Source organism: Tachysurus fulvidraco, chromosome 25, assembly GCF_022655615.1.
Source record: "Tachysurus fulvidraco isolate hzauxx_2018 chromosome 25, HZAU_PFXX_2.0, whole genome shotgun sequence".
NCBI lineage: Eukaryota > Metazoa > Chordata > Actinopteri > Siluriformes > Bagridae > Tachysurus > Tachysurus fulvidraco.
Genome location: NC_062542.1, coordinates 2,088,131 through 2,106,321, shown reverse-complemented (window position 1 = coordinate 2,106,321; position 18,191 = coordinate 2,088,131). Strand labels below are relative to the sequence as shown.

At 40.4% G+C, this 18,191-nt stretch overlaps 2 protein-coding genes across 2 annotated transcripts in view; one reads left to right on the top strand and one right to left on the bottom strand.

The window, feature by feature from the left end:
* The first annotated feature begins 4 nt into the window (after nt 1-4).
* On the top strand, nt 5-12,160 carry mex3a (mex-3 RNA binding family member A). The gene is made up of 2 exons (XM_027157662.2): nt 5-535; nt 3,638-12,160. The coding sequence occupies exons 1-2, from the start codon at nt 37-39 to the stop codon at nt 4,702-4,704; spliced, it is 1,566 nt and encodes a 521-aa protein (XP_027013463.2). The 5' UTR covers nt 5-36; the 3' UTR covers nt 4,705-12,160.
* The window catches only part of rab11al (RAB11a, member RAS oncogene family, like), a 7,765-nt gene continuing 1,234 nt past the window's right edge, over nt 11,661-18,191 (bottom strand). Inside the window, exons 2-5 of the mRNA XM_027157664.2 lie at nt 16,958-17,153; nt 15,541-15,734; nt 14,872-14,952; nt 11,661-13,632 (exon numbers count right to left, since the gene is read on the bottom strand). Of these exons, the coding sequence (XP_027013465.1) occupies nt 13,493-13,632; nt 14,872-14,952; nt 15,541-15,734; nt 16,958-17,153 (611 nt within the window). The 3' untranslated portion in view covers nt 11,661-13,492. The remainder of the gene's footprint in view (nt 13,633-14,871; nt 14,953-15,540; nt 15,735-16,957; nt 17,154-18,191) is intronic.

Sequence of the window (18,191 nt, the reverse complement as noted above, 5' to 3'; positions counted from 1 at the left end):
AGGGAGCTAGGAGGAGGAGGAGGAGGAGGGTGGCGGATGCGCTGCTTCTCCAGTCTCGCTCTTCGCGTCTTTGTCTCACACTCTTTGTTAGCCATGCCTAGCCTACTGGTGCTGTCAGGGATCATGGAGAAAAATGAGGGGTACGGCTCGGAACTGGCCGCCTCCGGTTTTGGTACCGAGAGCCTCCTGGCGCCGCCCGATGAGGAGGAAGAGGAGTCGCGGGCGCTGCGGGTTGCACTGGGCCAGCTTTCCTTGCTCGGGCTCGGGGAAAGCGAGGAGGGCGCTGGAGTTCAGGAGAGGAGCAACAACAACAACAATCACCACCACCACGGCCACGCCAACAGCGTCGGCGGCGGAGGAGGTGGTGGAGGTGGAGGAGGTAGTGCAGGAGAAGCCGGGATCTTACAAGGCAAGAGCAAGTTGTGCTCCCTGTACGAGAGCACCGGTTCTGAGACCAAAGCGCGCGGCTGCAACATCACCGAGTGTGTGCCTGTGCCCAGCTCAGAACATGTGGCGGAAATAGTGGGCAGGCAAGGTAAAGACTGCGATTGTTTACACTGTTTCAACTTGTAGCAAACTCACAGGGTGGCACACATCGTCTCTCAGAATGATTTATTGTTAAATATATATTTATATATATATATAAAATATATATATATATATGATATTGTTTTTGTAGTCCTTGGAAAAAAGTGGGAGTGGTGGTCTTGTTTTGTTATTCAGCTCACACTGTGGACACTCAGCATTCAGATCTAGTGTCTAAAATCCATTTTCACATTGCTACATTTCACAGTTTGTTGCAGAGGAAATAAAAAAAAATGAATTAAAAAAAAAAAAAATACCCCAGCAAGGGGCGTTAAACCTCGTGGTCGCGTTGTTCCAGCTCCGCGCCATCAGTGTCCGTGTGCAGACGCGCTTCCTTTGTCGTCTGAGCGCCAGCACGGGAAGGAAAAACACACAAAACAACTCGGAGCTTAAAAAAACCGCGGGTAGAAAAATAATCAAATTAAATAGAATCTGTGGCCTGAGTGTTTGATTTGCATACGTGGTCAATGAGTTTTTGTCCTTTTTAGGTTGTCTCGAGAATGAATGTGAATGCAGTCTGTAGTTGCGTCTTTAGTGTCGTTGATTTCAAACTTGAGAGACAGAGAGAGGGAAGGAGAGACAGAGGGAGAGAGAGAGAAGGAGAGAGAGAGAGAGAGGGAAGGAAAGAGAGAGAGAGGGAGGACGCGGCTGTCAAGACAAAAGGCGCGAAAGTGACAGTACATCGACGCAAGGTGGTGATGTGTAACTGAAATCAGGCTATTCATCAACCTTAGGAGAAACATTGAAAGCTGTCTAAACGGCGGTTAAAAGTAAAGAGATCCTGCTCAATGACGTTATGCTATTGTTGGGCCAACAGCATGCAAGTTTAAGCTGGTAGCCTGAGCCCTGTTGGATTGGTGGTGCTTTTTATTGTGTCTGGTGTCTTAATCTTCTCCAGAGGTTTTAAAAAAACAATAACAAACAAATAAACAACAAGAAAAAAAAATCAGTTGTTCCTTAGGGTTTGGTGTCGGCTTTGTTCAGAGCTCAGGGTTAATTTGGAGCTGATAAGATAAAGATGAGTGAGGTTAGAGTCATTGCTCACAGGAGGAGGGTCACGCCCAGGCAGCCGATACAACATCTCATCCATCAATCCATACCTCCGTGCATCCGTCCACATGTGCTCAGGGGTCACGAGAGGTGCTCAGGCTTTACACATGCACACTTCAAATACAAAACAACATACAAAATGAAGTCTGCCGAGCATGTGGACTGAGGATTTTGCCAAAGCGCCTACATTTTTCCATACTGGTTTTGACAGTTGATGGGGAGTGTGCCCTTGAATTTCAAATGGAGAGCAGGAGGAGTGGCATGGGGCAGGGCCTGGCGGTCCGAGTCAAACACTGGGCATTGCCTGGACTGTAAAGTGCTGATTAGGTGGATTTTGAGAAGAGCTTCATTTGATTTGGTGCTTTAAAAGCAAGCGTTTCAGCTTGAGTATGGCAAGAGATTTGGGATTTGTCTGTCTTGTTTTTTATTCCACAGCGGTGGAAATGCTAACAATGGTTTATTGTATTTATACCACTGACTTGTCTGCTTCAGCTGGAAAGGGGGCGGGTGTAAAATACAGAAACCGCAAGCTGTGTGAATGCTCTGCCCCCCCCACACACACACATTTTTATATAAATGCAGATTTACTGACAAATTGTTGGTCAGCACAAACACCCATGAAATAATCATTACTTGAGTTTGAATGATAGATCAGGCTCATTGCCTGTCTGCCGTTGTTCCTTGTTCAGAGTGTTTGGAGTCTGAATGGTTGTAGTAAGCGCACTCCATTCACCTGCAGTGCCTGCCAAGTCTGCTCAGGAGGGCTGTACTCACACACCATGCTGTCGCTGACTACACACTCCATCCAGGTTGTGTTTTTTTTTTAGCGACCGCTGTACACAGTGAGCCACGCGCGAAATACACAGCAGGCCCCCATGGCCAGCAAAACAGTAGCGGCCTTCGCTGAAGATCCATCCATGATCGCAGAGACGATCTACATGCTGGACACAAAACACCAAAAAAAAAAAAAAAGCTTCTCTTACACAACACAACACTCCCGTGTGTTATATTTGAAGAAGGATTGAATGAGGAATTTGTATTTGAGCTCGTGTGTTTCAGTAGGCGTTACTCCACATCCACACTGCATTTCCTTTGCTTCGTGCCCTCAGCTGACCTTCTGTGTATTGCCATAATCAGCATGTCATAAATAGATAAAACAGCATATCAGAGAGAATACAGGTGAACATTTCCATCTTATGTAAATCTGGAGTGTTTGTACCACAGTCACTGCTGAAATCACATTTTTTTTAACAGCGTTGTTTATTACTCCTGCAAAAAAAAAAAAATCTAACAAATATTGTAAGTATTTATTTATTTATTTATTTAAAGACGAGCTCTCGAGTTCCTGTTTGGTTTATTGTCAAAGCAGGAAAAAATGATACAAACGACTTATCAGTAATGGTTACAAACACAGGCTGATATTCCTAAAGAGAATTTAATAAAAATGAAATATTAATAAAGCTCATAGAAAGGAAGGACAAAGGGTTGGATGAGTGAAATTCCAAAATGTTCAGCTTGACATGAAGCATAATTTCTTTAACTGGATCTGTTTCGATTTGACATATTAAAGCCTGAATTAACAGCTTATTATTGTGCAGTTTTCCTTTTTAGTTTGAATTAATATAAAGCATCGAAACTCTAGTTAGACTAAATATCGAACAGTTCATTGTCATTATATTGTAATAATGTAGTAGGTTATTTGCTCATTTTGCATTGATTGGTATCATGTGCTTTGTTTATGGTAATCACCCCAAAATTAGATTCATTTTCATGCCATATGTCATTAGTAAATGTCTTATGTTTTAACAGGTTAAATATTGAAAATAACTTAGTAATGAATCTTAAAAGTATAGTTTCAGGCCTAATTTATACTCATTCAGAGAGCCCGATTCCTTAATAAATAAACACTGGCTTCTTAATTAACAGCGTGGACACCTGTTGATTTATTGCTGGCACGTGTTTGTTGATCATCGTCACTCATGATACTCCGTTCACTTCGCAGGTTGTAAAATCAAAGCCTTGCGGGCGAAAACCAACACCTACATCAAGACCCCGGTACGGGGTGAAGAGCCCGTGTTTCTCATTACTGGTCGTAAGGAAGATGTGGCGTTAGCTAGACGTGAGATCATCTCAGCAGCTGAGCACTTTTCCATGCTGCGCGCATCCCGGAACAAGCTGGGCGTGTCTTTTAACGGTTCCCCGCCCGCCCTGCTGCCAGGCCAGACTACGATCCAGGTGCGCGTGCCTTATCGTGTGGTAGGTCTGGTGGTGGGCCCCAAAGGCTCCACTATCAAGCGCATACAGCAGCAGACGTGCACGTACATCGTGACCCCAAGCCGCGATCGTGACCCCGTCTTTGAGATCACCGGTTCTCCGGGTAACGCAGAGCGAGCGCGGGAGGAGATCGAGGCGCATATTGCCTCACGCACTGGCACCATTCACGACCACAACAACGAGAACGACTGCCTGGCCACTGAGAATGGCACCAACGGCGGCCCAGAGAGTCGCCTGCAGCACGCATGGGGGCTTCAGGGTGGTCAACGCAAGCCTCTTGCTAGCAGTTACCGGCAGAATTTCTCTGACGCTGTGCTAGGAGGTAGCGGAAGCGTTGGAGTTGGTATGGGCATTTACAGCAAGTCCGACTTCTCGCCCCCTACAAACGGAGACAAGCCGTGTTCCTATTTCGGTTCTGAAGGTTCCCAGAGCTGGGGTGACCCCGATTACCCCAAACAGGTAGCCTACTATGTCCAGCAGCGCTCCAAGAGCTTCGGAGGCCTGCCCTTGCCCTTGACCAGACTGTCTCCGGGTCTTCCGGAACCTTCTGGAACCAGCAGCACCGGATCCGCCGGCATAGGGTCGGCCCATGCCCAGGCTCGGCGTGCCCACAGCGAACCCGCCTCGACCCGGGACTGCATGACCTGCTTCGAGAGCAAAGTGACGGCCGCTTTGGTGCCCTGCGGCCACAACCTCTTCTGCATGGAGTGCGCCATCCGCATCTGCGAGCTGAACCATCCCGAATGCCCCGTCTGCCACACGCTCGTCACCCAGGCCATCCGGATCTTCTCTTAAAAAGGTTTTTTTGGTGCATTGGTTTTAACTAAATATTTTTACCTACTTTTATTAGTTTAGCCTTTGTTTGGTCAGTATTGGTCAGTATGCCCCATGTACGTCTTGCTTTTTTTCAGAAAATGAAAAAAATTCAAAACGAGCAGATATTTTAGAAGACACTGCTTGCTTTACTAAAAAAAGAGTAAGAAGTATTTTCAGATTTTTTCTTTTATATATATACACAAATATGCATATATATTTTATAAAAGTTTTGTTAAAATGGGGAAAATTTTAACTCTTAATGTTCCTTTTTTTCTTTTTGCTGTTTATTTATTTTTAATTTTTTACTGCTGCTGTTTTTCCACACGAATTGCGATGTGGTCAGAAACAGAAGAAATAATGTGAATGTTTTACACTTTTTGTTTCGTTTTGGAAGTTATCACCATTATTAATATTATTATGATTATTATTACTATTAATATTATTATTAGATAATTATTGGTGTTAATTTGTACAATTGGAAAGAATATAGTTTTACATCCCAGCATTTGTCTGCAAATAGGCAAATATGCTTTTTAAAGGCGAAGTAGATAATGACTGAATCTTAAGTCTATCATTGCACCTTAAAACTGATAGCTTGATTGTCACTGGAAAAAAAAACACCCGTTATGTATTTGTTTAAACCTGTTTTATGAAGATGTGGATTTGGAACACACACACACACACACACACACACACACACACACACACACACACACACAGGATATTCAAGCATTTACTTTGATCGCAGTCTAAACCCAAATTAACCCACAATAACAAACTGAAGGATGGTTTGTCTTTAGAACAGTTCTGAATTGTTGAAGGATTTTGGATTTGTTTTTTTAAATGGCACATAATCAGTGATATAACAGGGGAACATGCATCTTTGCTTTACACCTCTTGTAGTTTCTTTTTTGTTTTTGTTTTTAAAGAAATGATGTCCTAGTATTGAGCCATAAGCTGATCAATCGTCTCCAACATCTTGAGCTTACATAAAAAAGAAAACACAGCCGTTTCCCCTTTAATTTCCTTCACGTTTTTTTCTTGGGCATCTGGGCCATGATGAATATCCTCACATTGCCGTGTTTAAGTTCTCAGCGAGCAGTTTTCTATCTCGGGACGAACGAAACATAAACTACACGCGAAGGGAAGGTGCTCGCTAATCTGAGCTTGAATAGAGCCCCAACAAAAGGAAGAGAAAGAGTCTCTGAGCTATGGTAGGAAAATAATGCAGCTCCCCTGGTCCCCACATTTATGAAGTGCCTGCTGCCTCTCCGTCCTTTATTGAAGCTGTTCGTGAGCAGGTGTTTCATATTGTGACCCAAGTTCTTTTTTAGGGAGTGTCCTGATCCCACTCGCTGCTTAACCGTCCCCTTCCTAGGCTATAATGACCACAACTGCTCGGTTAAGCAGGCGTATTGTTTTAACGCAGCGGTGGGACGTTCCCCGGGGCGCACTGTCGCCCAATGAGGAGCCCGTAATTAGTCATGTGACACAGACCAGGTGCAAGCAACTTGGGGAAAGTCCGTTTTGCCATGGATGCTCCAGAACCTTGTGCTGCCCTTACTCCCCCCGTACCAACCTCACAGAAAAGCTTGACTAGGTGCAGCTGGGGCCCCTCCCTTCATCACTCCAACTCTCTCTCTCTCTCTATCTCTCTCTCTCTCTCTCTCTCTCTCTTACCCTCCCTCCTCCTTCTGCTCCCCTGCTCCTCTGAGCTTTAGTATTCCCACTGAGGAAAGGGGCCTCCTTTGTCCTGACGAAGGGGGAAAAAGTGCAGATTTTATTTCAGAGTGAGAGAGAAAGAGAGGGCAGATGATGGCAGGCTTTCCATGTGGCAAACGGTTATTTGTTCGTTTTTTTTATTTTTTTTTTGAAGGTCACTCGAAACTAAAATTTCTTCTTTTGTTTACAAAACAATACATGCACATTTTCGTTGGCAAAAAATAAATAACTAAAAATTACAGGCAGATGGAAATTGTTCTTATTTAATGCTTTCGCCTCGTGCTCCAAAGTTCAGTCCCTCCCCGAAAGAAATCGGCAGATCTGACGTGTCCGAGAGGGAGTGTGACTCGATCGAAGTTGCCATGGAGGTGTTTTTTTTTTTTTTTTTGAAATTCGCCATGTGCATGACCGTCCTGGTGCAAACACCCCGATTCACTGAACCCCTCCACTCCCCCTCCTCAAAGCACAGACCCCAAGCCAACGGCCACAGGCAGCCAATGGGAGCGAGATGTCCAAGTCCAAAATGAAATCAGACAATTGAAATTGACAGAAGAGCTGGATGGACACGCCCCATTTAGTGGCTACTGGAGCTGAATCAAATTACACACCCACCCAAGTCCTGCATATCAACCTAGCGGATTTTTTGGCTGAGCGGATTAGAGCATTTGCAGGATGGGGAAAGTCTCCATTTTTGTGATTTTTTTCCCCCTTTAAGAGGGCTGCTGTGTAAGAAAGAAAGAAAGAACGAAGGCACTGAGAAATGTAGTCCATCTGAAATGGGTCAGTTTCGTCCCTCTGGAGACTTCATGCGGACCTGCCACATGCGTGGGACTGGTCGGGTGTCGGGGTAAGCTCACGACCGCTAGACAATAGCACTAGTCGTACATTAATCATCTCCCTGATGGTCTGTACTGTGTCAGGAATTCAATAAGATGTTTTATTTCATTATTTTCAGCATGTGGGAGGGGATTTGTCAAGGTATGATCATTTCACCAAGCAAATTTTTAGTTTGTTTCGATTTGTTAACTTAAAAGAGATCTGAATCTACTTTGATTTACAGTGCAACACACACACACACACACACGGGCATTCTGATTCGCAAGCAAGAAATTTGTACTGTTCAAAGAATTCAAGCTATGAAAAGCACTTACATTAAAACACTTACGTCTGGATAAGAGAGAAGCACCTTATATCAAGACAAACAGCATATATCTGAAACCAAACAGCTGGAAAGCATCGTAGACAACTTAGAATTAGGGTTTTTTGTTTATGTTGTTTCAATAAGTCCTTTCACTTTGCACTGGTTGAAGATAAGCGAGGAAACGAATCTCTGGACGCAATCTGGCCGACGCTGATTATTTTGTTCTGAACAGTAGCTACGCTTCTCTTAAAACAAAGTGCAAAGCTAAGAAGGCTTCGTTAACTCTTTCACGATCAGCACGAGAATCATCATATTCCTAAAAAGGATCGACAACGGCCTATTCGGAGGAATGTACGTATGCAGGATTTGTGTCTATTTATTTTTTTTCCTCGACAAAGCCAAAACTGCTAGAAAAATTATGCAAATCACATTCAGTGGCTTGGAATTTTTTTTAGAAAAAAATAAACTGTGCCCGTGTGGATATTTTTCACAAAAGAAAAAAGAAAAAAAAAGGAAGTGTTTTCCCGAATCCTGACGTTCTTCAGGCGAAGGAGAACACACTAGCAATAACAATAACTTCTATTTTAACAGCAGAATACAACGATGCGTAGCTTTCAAAGTTGTACAGAACTTCATACAGCCATTGCTTATTAGGTGTACTAAAGAATTGCAAACATTTTCTTAAAACTAAACAAAAAAAAAACCAAACAAGCTTGCACATTGTCCAATATTTAGAAATGCACCATTCCAGACATCATTAGCGTTTATACTGTGTGGTTTCTCTGACCCGTAATTTATCATTAGCTGATTTTAGTACTGAATGAAATGTGTTCGCAGAGTAAGTTTTGGACGGGACGAATTTCAGCAATTCCTTACGTTTCTTTCCCAGCAAATCACTGAAAAGAGCCAGGTACATTTTTAACATAGTAGCATTTATTTGCTATTAAAAAAAATATTTGTATTTACTCAAATATATTCGGAGATAGCTATATCATAAAAAGAGGTGACTACCATAGGCATATCGCGAGAATATATTTCAGTATTTAAGCCAATTAATGAAACTATTTTAAAAGTCTTTTGTTGGACAGTTTGTTTATATTATAGTGGGACTAGTTTGAATCCCAACCGAAGGTTTAAGCTTAAGTTAAGAGTGTTTATGGTAGCCAAAGTATTGAAATGAGATTTAAAAAGTAAGACAAATGTGAAAATGTCACTAAACATGGCGCTAAATACGGATTAAAGAAAAGATTTGGAGTAAAAATATGGAAAACCTGTTACGTCAAATCAGACCAACGTGATCAGAAATTCTGATCCAAATAATTTCATGTTGAGGATAAAGAGTCGTTCCTTGATACAGCTAATCGAAATGGTCCAAACGTATCGAACGTGTTCAAACACGACAGGGCTACAGATTCAATCTGTTCATTTGGAACTGAAGAGGAAAGAAGTAAGAAAGGAAGGATTTTTTTTTTCATTTCAGTGCCAACGCGTTGTATTTTGTGAAGGTAACGTTTAAGAAAACTCTTTAGTTTTGGAGTAAGTACATAGTGGTAACGTGATTTAATAATCCTTTTAGATCCATATGGGTTATGCATGCTGATTTATTACAGAGCATTTACCTTTTTATAAGTTCAGATCTGTGGATATAATAGAGCTACATGTTATACAGAGAGCTTTAGTAATGACTTCATCTAGTGTTTCAAATAATGACGTATTAAGATTTTTTTCCTCCCCCCCCCTGAACTTTATCTATCTATTATAGTATCTAATGCACAATTACATGGCAGTCACGATATTTCCATAAAACTGCAATCTAACTTTTTTATTTTTGTTTTTCGAAGCTTTCATATCGACATCTATGGAATTTTACTAATAGAACTAGAAAGAAATCACTTTGTTGTTAACCCAGTTAGCAGGACTGCAGGCGTTTATCTATGAAACAGCAGCAAAGACACTAAATGCACTAAAAGCAATTCTAATGCCTTTATAATATAGACAGGACAGTGCATTTGAATGTAAAAAAAAAAAAAATAACTATTTAAAAAAGTAAATAAATAAAAAATTCCAGACCACTCCATCTGTGTATAATTTGCCTTTTGGACCATCAGACAAAAACAAAAGCTTTACGTTTTTGATGCCATGGGTTGGGGAAGTCGTTGCTCCACCGTATCTGTTTAGATTCTCCCTGTACCAAGCGAGTAAAGGGGGAAAGTCTTATAACATTTTTCGTAAGATTCTATTTTGCTAACATGGGTTATTATTTCATACAAAGAGGGAGAAGTCAGTATCTGGATGTTATTTATGAATATCTTAAAATGAAGCAAACATATTTATAAGTAACTTCGAGACGTTTTGTTTTTTAATTAATAAAAAAAAGTGAAAGTTAATATATTTCTAAAAACACATGATGTTGATTTCTACTAAAATTAAGATTATAGAATTTTTTATTTATAAATAAAAAAAAAAGTTAGATAAATCCTTCATACCTCTGATGGTGTAAAATGAGGCGGGTGGTAGGGGGCTTTTAAAGGATTATATTTTAACTTCAGATTTTCGAGCGTTAAAGATGGAATAAGTTCAGGAAAAAATAAAAAATATTTTTTAGGATTAGGAGGTCTTTTAGTCTCAAGTTTGTGCCTCAATCACAGTTTAGCACTGCATCAACACTTGGCACACGTGTTGTTTGCCTGCTGTTCTTTAACTAACCCCATACTGCTGACTGAACACAATCCTTTACTCCCTCATTTCTGGTTTCAATAATGTATAGATTTTCTTTTTTTATTATTATTTTATTTCTACTTTTACTTTCAACACTTCATCTGTATGGACTACAGTGAAGTGAATGGGTGTCACAGAGGTGTGTGGAATGGAGAAGCAGGTGGATAATTGTGCATATATACATTTTTGAGCGTACTTCTACTACATTACGGAAAATTCCCCTTACCCAGGCTCTGTCCTTTTATATATATATTTAAAAAAAAATAAAAATAAAAAATAAAACAGTGTGCTTTGAGTGTTTTGAGCATTGCATTAAATATTCAAACGCCCCCCACGTTTCCCGCGTCTCTATCTCGGCGTAATGTAGTAGATCTATGCTGATTTCAGTAAACACAGAACACACTCATATATCCTACAACACAGTAGTTTGCATGTATCTTGTATCATCGCCAGGCTGGAAAACGGTACTAAATAATGTTTTGTTGCGTACAAGTGAAGGCTTTCTGTACACACTACACTAAAGGGCTGATGAATACTTGGTTGGGTTTGTTTTTTGTTTCGTTTTGTTGTTTTTTTTTTTCGCTTGTAGATTTTCATCACTCTGGCAGGAAAATGTCTAACAGCGGCTCGTTATGTTGAAGGACAGCCTCAGCTCTTACATGGTGAAATTGTATCTCGACAGTTTTGACTTCATAATGGCAAAGCTAATTGTGTAGCGTGGTTTTGATTTGTTTCAGTATGATAGTGACACAAAAAAAGGGCGGGGTCGGGGGTTTACGGGGGTGATCATGTTCTTTTGGGCTTGCTTTGGATAAGGAACTCCAACTCCAACAGTATGTCTTTGGTAGCTTTCAGAATCTTCAGACTCAGTAGAAAGAAAAAAAAAGTGTTTCATATAAAACTCATGTAGTGGTCTTAGTGCATTAGTTTGGACCGGCATCTCCTGCTCTAAGTGTTTAGGTTCTTGTTGGTGAGTGGGAAAGGTTTGCCATACCATAGGGTTGGTTTTGTTTTTTTTTGGCTAGCCAATACTTCAAAACCTTTTTTTATTTCTTTTTTCTTCTTCTACTTCTTCAAGCATATGATCATTCATGTGGTGCCCACACGAGGCATACGATTTTGCAGGTTTATTTCTTAGCACATGTTCTCTGTGAGTTAAAAAGTTTTTCTTTTGTTTTTATATTTGACCAATGTATGTATGCCATACTAGTTTTTGTTATTTTATTACTTTCCAAACATGTATTGTAAATGTTTCTAATAAAATCAATTTAATAATCTTGATGAAATCTGTTGAAATTCCTGTTATCTAACATCGGATTACATTAGATTACATTAGATTGACGAGGCGAGCGGCTAAAAGCCAAAAAAAAAAACACGTTTATTTTTATCCATATATACAGATTTATGCATCAACACAACGTCACTTTTTTACATTTCACCCCTTCATACATAAAAATTTTTTCTTCCCTTACTTTTTTTTTCCTCCTCCATTTCTCTTTGGGTTTATAAATTCATGAATAAGATGAAATGAGAGGTTTGGGTTCTCTCCGGATTACCGGACGATTGTTTCGTTTAATTAAAGCATTTCCGATCTTTGGAGCAATAATGCAGTACTTAAGCATCTAGCAATATCTTGAAACAGAAAAAAAAAAAAAAAAACATTTGCAGCCACATGAACTGTACTTATATTTGGTGAGAGGTCATCCTGGTACTTGAGGAATTTTAAAAACACCTCGACACACAGATCGAATCTAGTGTTTTTGAGAACGGGGTTAATGCCAGTGACGAGTGCTGAACGTTAGGTTCTTCTCAGACCTGGAATTTAATCGAAAAAGGCTTCCTAATTGACAGAAACTGAACTAGAGATAAATGACCTTCACCACATCTCTCGTTTCATCTTTTTCCTTAATCTGACCTACCGTGAACTCTCTTTCTATGACTCCAACCAGAGAGAAAAGGAGGGAGAAGAGAGAAAAGGAGTGAGAGATGGGACACAATTAACAGTGATCCCGGAGGGTACGGCTTTCTTCAGGTTACATACAGTATATTATAGGGATGGGCAATGAGGGCTTCACTTACAGTAAGACAAGCCCCTTCCAGTACACCAGAAACTCCTCAGTGAGCAGCTCAGTGCACCGCTGTTGCTCAGTCCTGCAACATAATCCGTTAACGTAAAGGGATGAGCCTGCCTCTGCCTTCCTGTTCTATGCCTTCATCGTAGTCCAGGTTAAATGAGTCACTGATAAAACGACACCTAGTAAAGCCTCTAAAGCTGATCCATTCAAATAAACGCAAGACCTATCGGCCAAATAAAACGAACAAAACACGAAAACGAACACATGACCCAGAAACAGAGCAGTTAAAACTTCCCACATTAAAAAAAAAAAAAAAGACATGTAACTAGTTTAGACTTTACACTTTACTCACCCTGGAGAGAATACAGTTAATCAACCCTTAAATATATATAATAATAATAAAAAAAAACAGACCGGAAAACACCATCAAAATAAAACAATGTGTTTAAAATAAAAATCCACAGGCTATCAGGATGTAATCTGAACAGTGTCATCTCAGATGTTTCAATGCAGCAAATAAATAGAGGGGTTCTTTCACTGAGTCATCTTACAAATCAACAATACAGGCAGACGCAGCAGTCATGGAGATGAAGTCGATGATTTTTCTTTTGGGTTTTTTTTTTTTTTTTTCACGGATCCGCTGAAAAGAAAAAAGTTTCCTCCGGGAGACTTTAATAAAAACTAGACCCAGTGCGTGGTGGTTAAAATAGACACGTTTCATTGTAGCACCCTCTTTCCTGTATCTGTATAGGCTTGAGCACGTTGTAAGTGCTAGCTGGGGATATAAACTGTAACTCCTGCAAAATGTCCGCAGACATAAATAGTCTACTAGTATCCTTTCTAATTAGTGTAAAAATATAAAGAACCTTAAATCAGTCTGTGGAGGAAAAACAAAATAACAATTCTTTCTTTTCGCTTCTGTCCCTACGTTAAAGCTTAACTTGTTGAATTAGGGCTTAGACGTTAAAACCTACCGCATGTGTTATTAAGGGGAAAGGGGTGGGTTGGTGGTGGTGGGGTCTTAATGTGCTTGACAAACAAACTTTGCAACCCCCCTTGGCCAGCCTTATGTCGGTTTTTACCCATAATCCCATTGTGCTACGGCGGCTGTTTAGTTGTTCTGGCAGCAGGCGCTTTGCTTGGCCGAGCTCTGTGTGGGCTGCACCGTGATGGGCACGACTTTAGAGTTGGGGGAGAAGTCGGTGTCGCCGCGCCCGGAAATTTGCCTCTGAGAGACGATGCGGTAGATTGCTGAAAGAAAGGTGAACGGATGAATTACACTTGGAACGCCGTGACAGAACGCCGTCTCAAAACAAAACATTTTTTTAATTATACAACCTTATAATAGAGCAGATGCTTCTTTGACCTGAAAAAAGGGTCAGTTCATAATCAGTGGCTTGGAATCTGCTGCCACCTAATGGCAGAAATTAAATCTAACTAAAGGATCAGGGGTGAAAAACTCCTGACCAAAACAGAACAACTGTAGTGTTGTGTACTTGTGTCTGTCATTTAACCAAAATAAAACTCAAAGTGACTAAAGATGATTCTCACTTTAATCCATAGATATATTTAATTAGTAAAAAACTATGGTAACTTCTAACCGCTACTAAATACTAATACTACTGATAACAGATAAACCAAGCTAGGAAGAAAAGACTTGTTATAAAAGGCCAGAATGCAACATGATGTGCATCATGAAGAAAGTGGCAGGAAACGATAACCATGAAATTATATAAATGTTACTTTCATCATATAATAAAAAATGTAAACTTTCTGTTAAAGGAGTTGAAGTCTATTATCCTGCCTAAATGACGAGCTGACTAAGTGACTGGACTGAGTGAATACTTCAACAATTATCTCCGCTGTTTGTTTTTTTTCTTTGCACGTTTTACATGTTACCCTAGAGATCAGGTGCGAGAGTTGGGGGGAAAAAAAACCAACGTGCTATTAAACAAATGGCTTGTTAGTGAGTGAACATGAGGAGATTTATTACGATATCCTGAATCTACAACATTCCATTGCCAATATTCTGAATTTGCAGTCTACCTAGAAAAGAGTATCTATTTTTGTTCCCCAGTACGTGATATAATGTGTCACTTCAACTGCAGACAGTCGTGTCGCCCGAGCAGCTCAAATTCTCTTGATTTTCTAGCTACGAAGCTACAGCGTAGGTAAACAACCTCTTCTGAATTACTGCTAATAGTACATCTCATCTAGAAAGCAAGTAAAGCTAGTTAGTTAGCGGAGACTAACAAGGACTAGTAAGAGCATTGTTATTGTCAGGTGAGCTGCTGTTTTTCTATATCATGTAAGGTGATCTGGACAACGCTATTTCTGAGAGGAGGTGAGGAGAATAAAAACAGCTTAAAGTCTGAGACAGAAAGTGGAACCTGGAGTGCAGTGCCTCTGACCTGGACCTGTGCCATATCACCCTTTTGTTTTGTATCGATGTTTTGTATTTGTGTCGATGTCTGGTGTGAGCGGACTTACCTGTGAGAATGGTCTGGAAGGCGAGCTCTACATTAGAGGAGTCCAAAGCGGAAGTCTCGAGGAAGGAAAGCCCGTGTTTCTCTAAAGACAGAAATCAAAAGTTGTGATGTGACATCCAGGGGATCACACAGACTTAACTAAGGCACCAAGTTACATCTCGAACTGTGATGTTTCTGCCTTAAACTGACAAGCTGATGGGAATCAAACTGCTAAATGTGTGTGTGTGTGTGTGTGTGTGTGGTGCTGCACAAAGCAGCCACTTTATCTGCTTTTAATGCGCCTTTACTTCCTCTCCATTCATTAGTATATTAAATCGATGACTCTTATCTGACATTAATTATCTGGTCATCGTTATTTTCTTTTACATTTAGAAAATAATATAAATACAGAGATATGAACACATAAAGGTAATATATTCTCTCCAACGCTACTGAACAGACGGAAATTTCCTGCTTATAAAAACAAATAAGTAACTAAATGAACAGTAAACACAGAAAGCTGAAACTGTGATGGAAGCGTTCAGTGCTGCGGAGCCCTGTGCAGTGAGTCAGTCGAGTGAAGTGCACCGTGTAGAACACCGGCTGAGGTAAGAAACCACTTCCACACATCTTACATCAGCTCTGTTCCCATTATCCATTACTGTAGAAATCAGAATCCCTGTGAACTGACCTGAGAACGCTTTGGCCTCGTCTGTAGGCACGGCTCGTAGGTGACGCAGGTCGCTCTTGTTGCCCACCAGCATGATGACGATGTTGCTGTCAGCGTGGTCCTGCAGCTCCTTCAGCCAGCGCTCGGCGTTTTCATATGTCAAGTGCTTTGCAATGTCGTACACCAGAAGAGCACCGACGGCACCGCGGTAGTATCTGCAGACCCAAAAACACAGCGGTTCAACTTTTAAAAAAAATTCAATAATAATCACAGTTTGTGTTTGTATTTTTTTATTTTTCCAAAGTAAAAATAGATGATTAGATGATTTTTCTGTTTAAAAAAATCATCTAATGTTAATGACACGAGCGTGACATAGAAGAAAGTGACAAATGATCCTTTCAGGGCTGCACTGTCCAAAGGGGAAAAAAAAGGTTGCTATCGTTTTAGCACATTACAGTGCAGCCCTCAGTGGAGCGCAAACAAATGAAGTCAACGACGTATTCAAAGTAGTGCTGCTGGTTACCATGATGTCATGGGACAAAAGACAGACAAAAAAAAAAAAAGACATACAGTTCAAGGAAACAACGAAAGAACGTGAGTGATACCAGTTTGTGTTGCATTCTGAATACGGTCATTGTTTAAATGCTAATTTTGGATCATAATCCTGTTCCAAAAATACCTACCGTCTAGGAACGCACTCTCATGTCTTATATCCACCTTGGTCAGTTAAGTAAGCAGTACAACTACAGAACATCCTGAAATGTTTTATTCCTCTTGTGCCACAGCAAGTAAAATTTAACTTAAAGATTAAAGATGACACATGATATTTTCTATTCTTTTACTGTAACCGCAAAAAAGTAAAGTCCACAAAAAAGCAGCTTGTCATGTTACCAAGAAACCTCAAAGAAGCATAAACGCCTCTGTCCTGAACATGTCCAATAACATACAGCTTTAACTCTACAGTAACCTTTACAATGCCCTGACACTGGAGACTCCTTCTATATACGTTAAACAAATTTTAACACTTAGACTCGTTTCTCATGTTTTACAAGGATTGTTCTCTCTGTTATCTCTGTGAATAAACGGTTAATATAGACACGATTTCTTACACAGAATGAACGCATTAATATAAACCTGTAGTTCGGAGTAGAACAAAGGAAATAACTTCTGACCAATCAGAGTGGAGAATCCAACTGTCTCTAATTGGAGATCTTTTGGTTTATAGATGACTCTGGTGCATTAAAGTGTATGTGGTGGTTTTGTTGTTATTTTATTTGGTTTTATAGGGTGTAAAGTCCTATAATCTAAAGCAGCATGAAAAAATGACAAATTATTAAATAACAGAATGCAATGATTTTTGTAAGCAACTTGCCTGAATGACTGATAAATAACACACACTGATGTCAGTAGCTGAAAGTGGTAAAGGTTTAACACTCACGCTGAGGTGATGGCGCGGTATCTCTCCTGACCCGCAGTGTCCCAGATCTGGGCTTTGATCGTTTTGCCCTCTACATGAATGCTGCGAGTGGCAAACTCCACGCCGATGGTGCTCTTGCTCTCCAGGTTGAACTCGTTGCGCGTGAAGCGGGACAGCAGGTTGCTCTTCCCGACCCCGGAGTCTCCGATTAGCACCACTGCGGAGGATTCGAGCGATCAGAGATCAGCAAGGCAGAAAAACCAATTGGTGAAGCTTGTAAGCGTTTTCATAAGGCACGATCTTAGAGGGCATGTTTCAACACAGCTTCATTTTTTTTCCCTAACCAAAGCAGCACACTACTCCCTTTTCAAGCTCACCTACATATCTGGTATGAAATGCACAACATGCCTTTGGTGTTTCCTGAATTTCAGGAACTGTATGATGATAAATAAAACAGTTTTCACACTGAGGAATTTACAAAGGATTACAGAAAATTCCATTTACAAAAATGACACCTACTGTATCTTTAAACTACATTTTGCTTGTGTGTGTATATGTATGTGTGTGGTTTTTTTTTTAACAAACCATATTACAATTGCATAACAAAATCTTTGGCTACTGAAACATTTTCCGCAGGCTACAAGGGAAACATCCGACACCCCAAAACTTACTACTGACTCAGACATGCAAATAATGACTGAAACAATCTGCTTTGACTAAAAAATGCACTTGGAAACTTGGTGAACAAGCTGTTTGGCAGGGAAAGGCACCATACAGCAGGCCAAGTGGTGATTCATTAATACTGACTGACTCAGAATCAAAACAGTAAGAGGTGCAGCTGAGGTTGGGCTCTTTATTTAAAGGAGAAAATTCAAGGCATTTCTAACAACCGTCTCCTAAATAACAACATTACTCGCTATATGCAATACCATTAACAAATTCTGTTTTAGCCAGAGATTTATGCAATTAAACTAAACAAAACTAAAGTAGAAAACTAAACTTCTACAGGTTCCCAAAGATCAGTGACATCCGTATTCTAAACAAATGGTGCCTAAGACATGCATGCAGGTCTTTCCGGTTCGACCGCACCTGCGGCCCCTGAAACAAAAGCTCCAAAGGTTCATCCTACATTAATGACACCTTTGTATTACTTTTCAGTGCAACACAGATATTTATAAGCATTTTAAAATAAAAGGTGTATAGGTTATAGTCGAAAGGAAATACACAATCAAGTCTGGATATTGTTACAGAGGAT

Bases quoted from the DNA above. Each gene is read 5' to 3' on its own strand.
- mex3a (XM_027157662.2), top strand. From the start codon at position 37: ATGCGCTGCTTCTCCAGTCTCGCTCTTCGCGTCTTTGTCTCACACTCT. The intron at 536-3,637 runs GTAAAGACTGCG...TTCACTTCGCAG, and splicing joins GGAAATAGTGGGCAGGCAAG to GTTGTAAAATCAAAGCCTTG.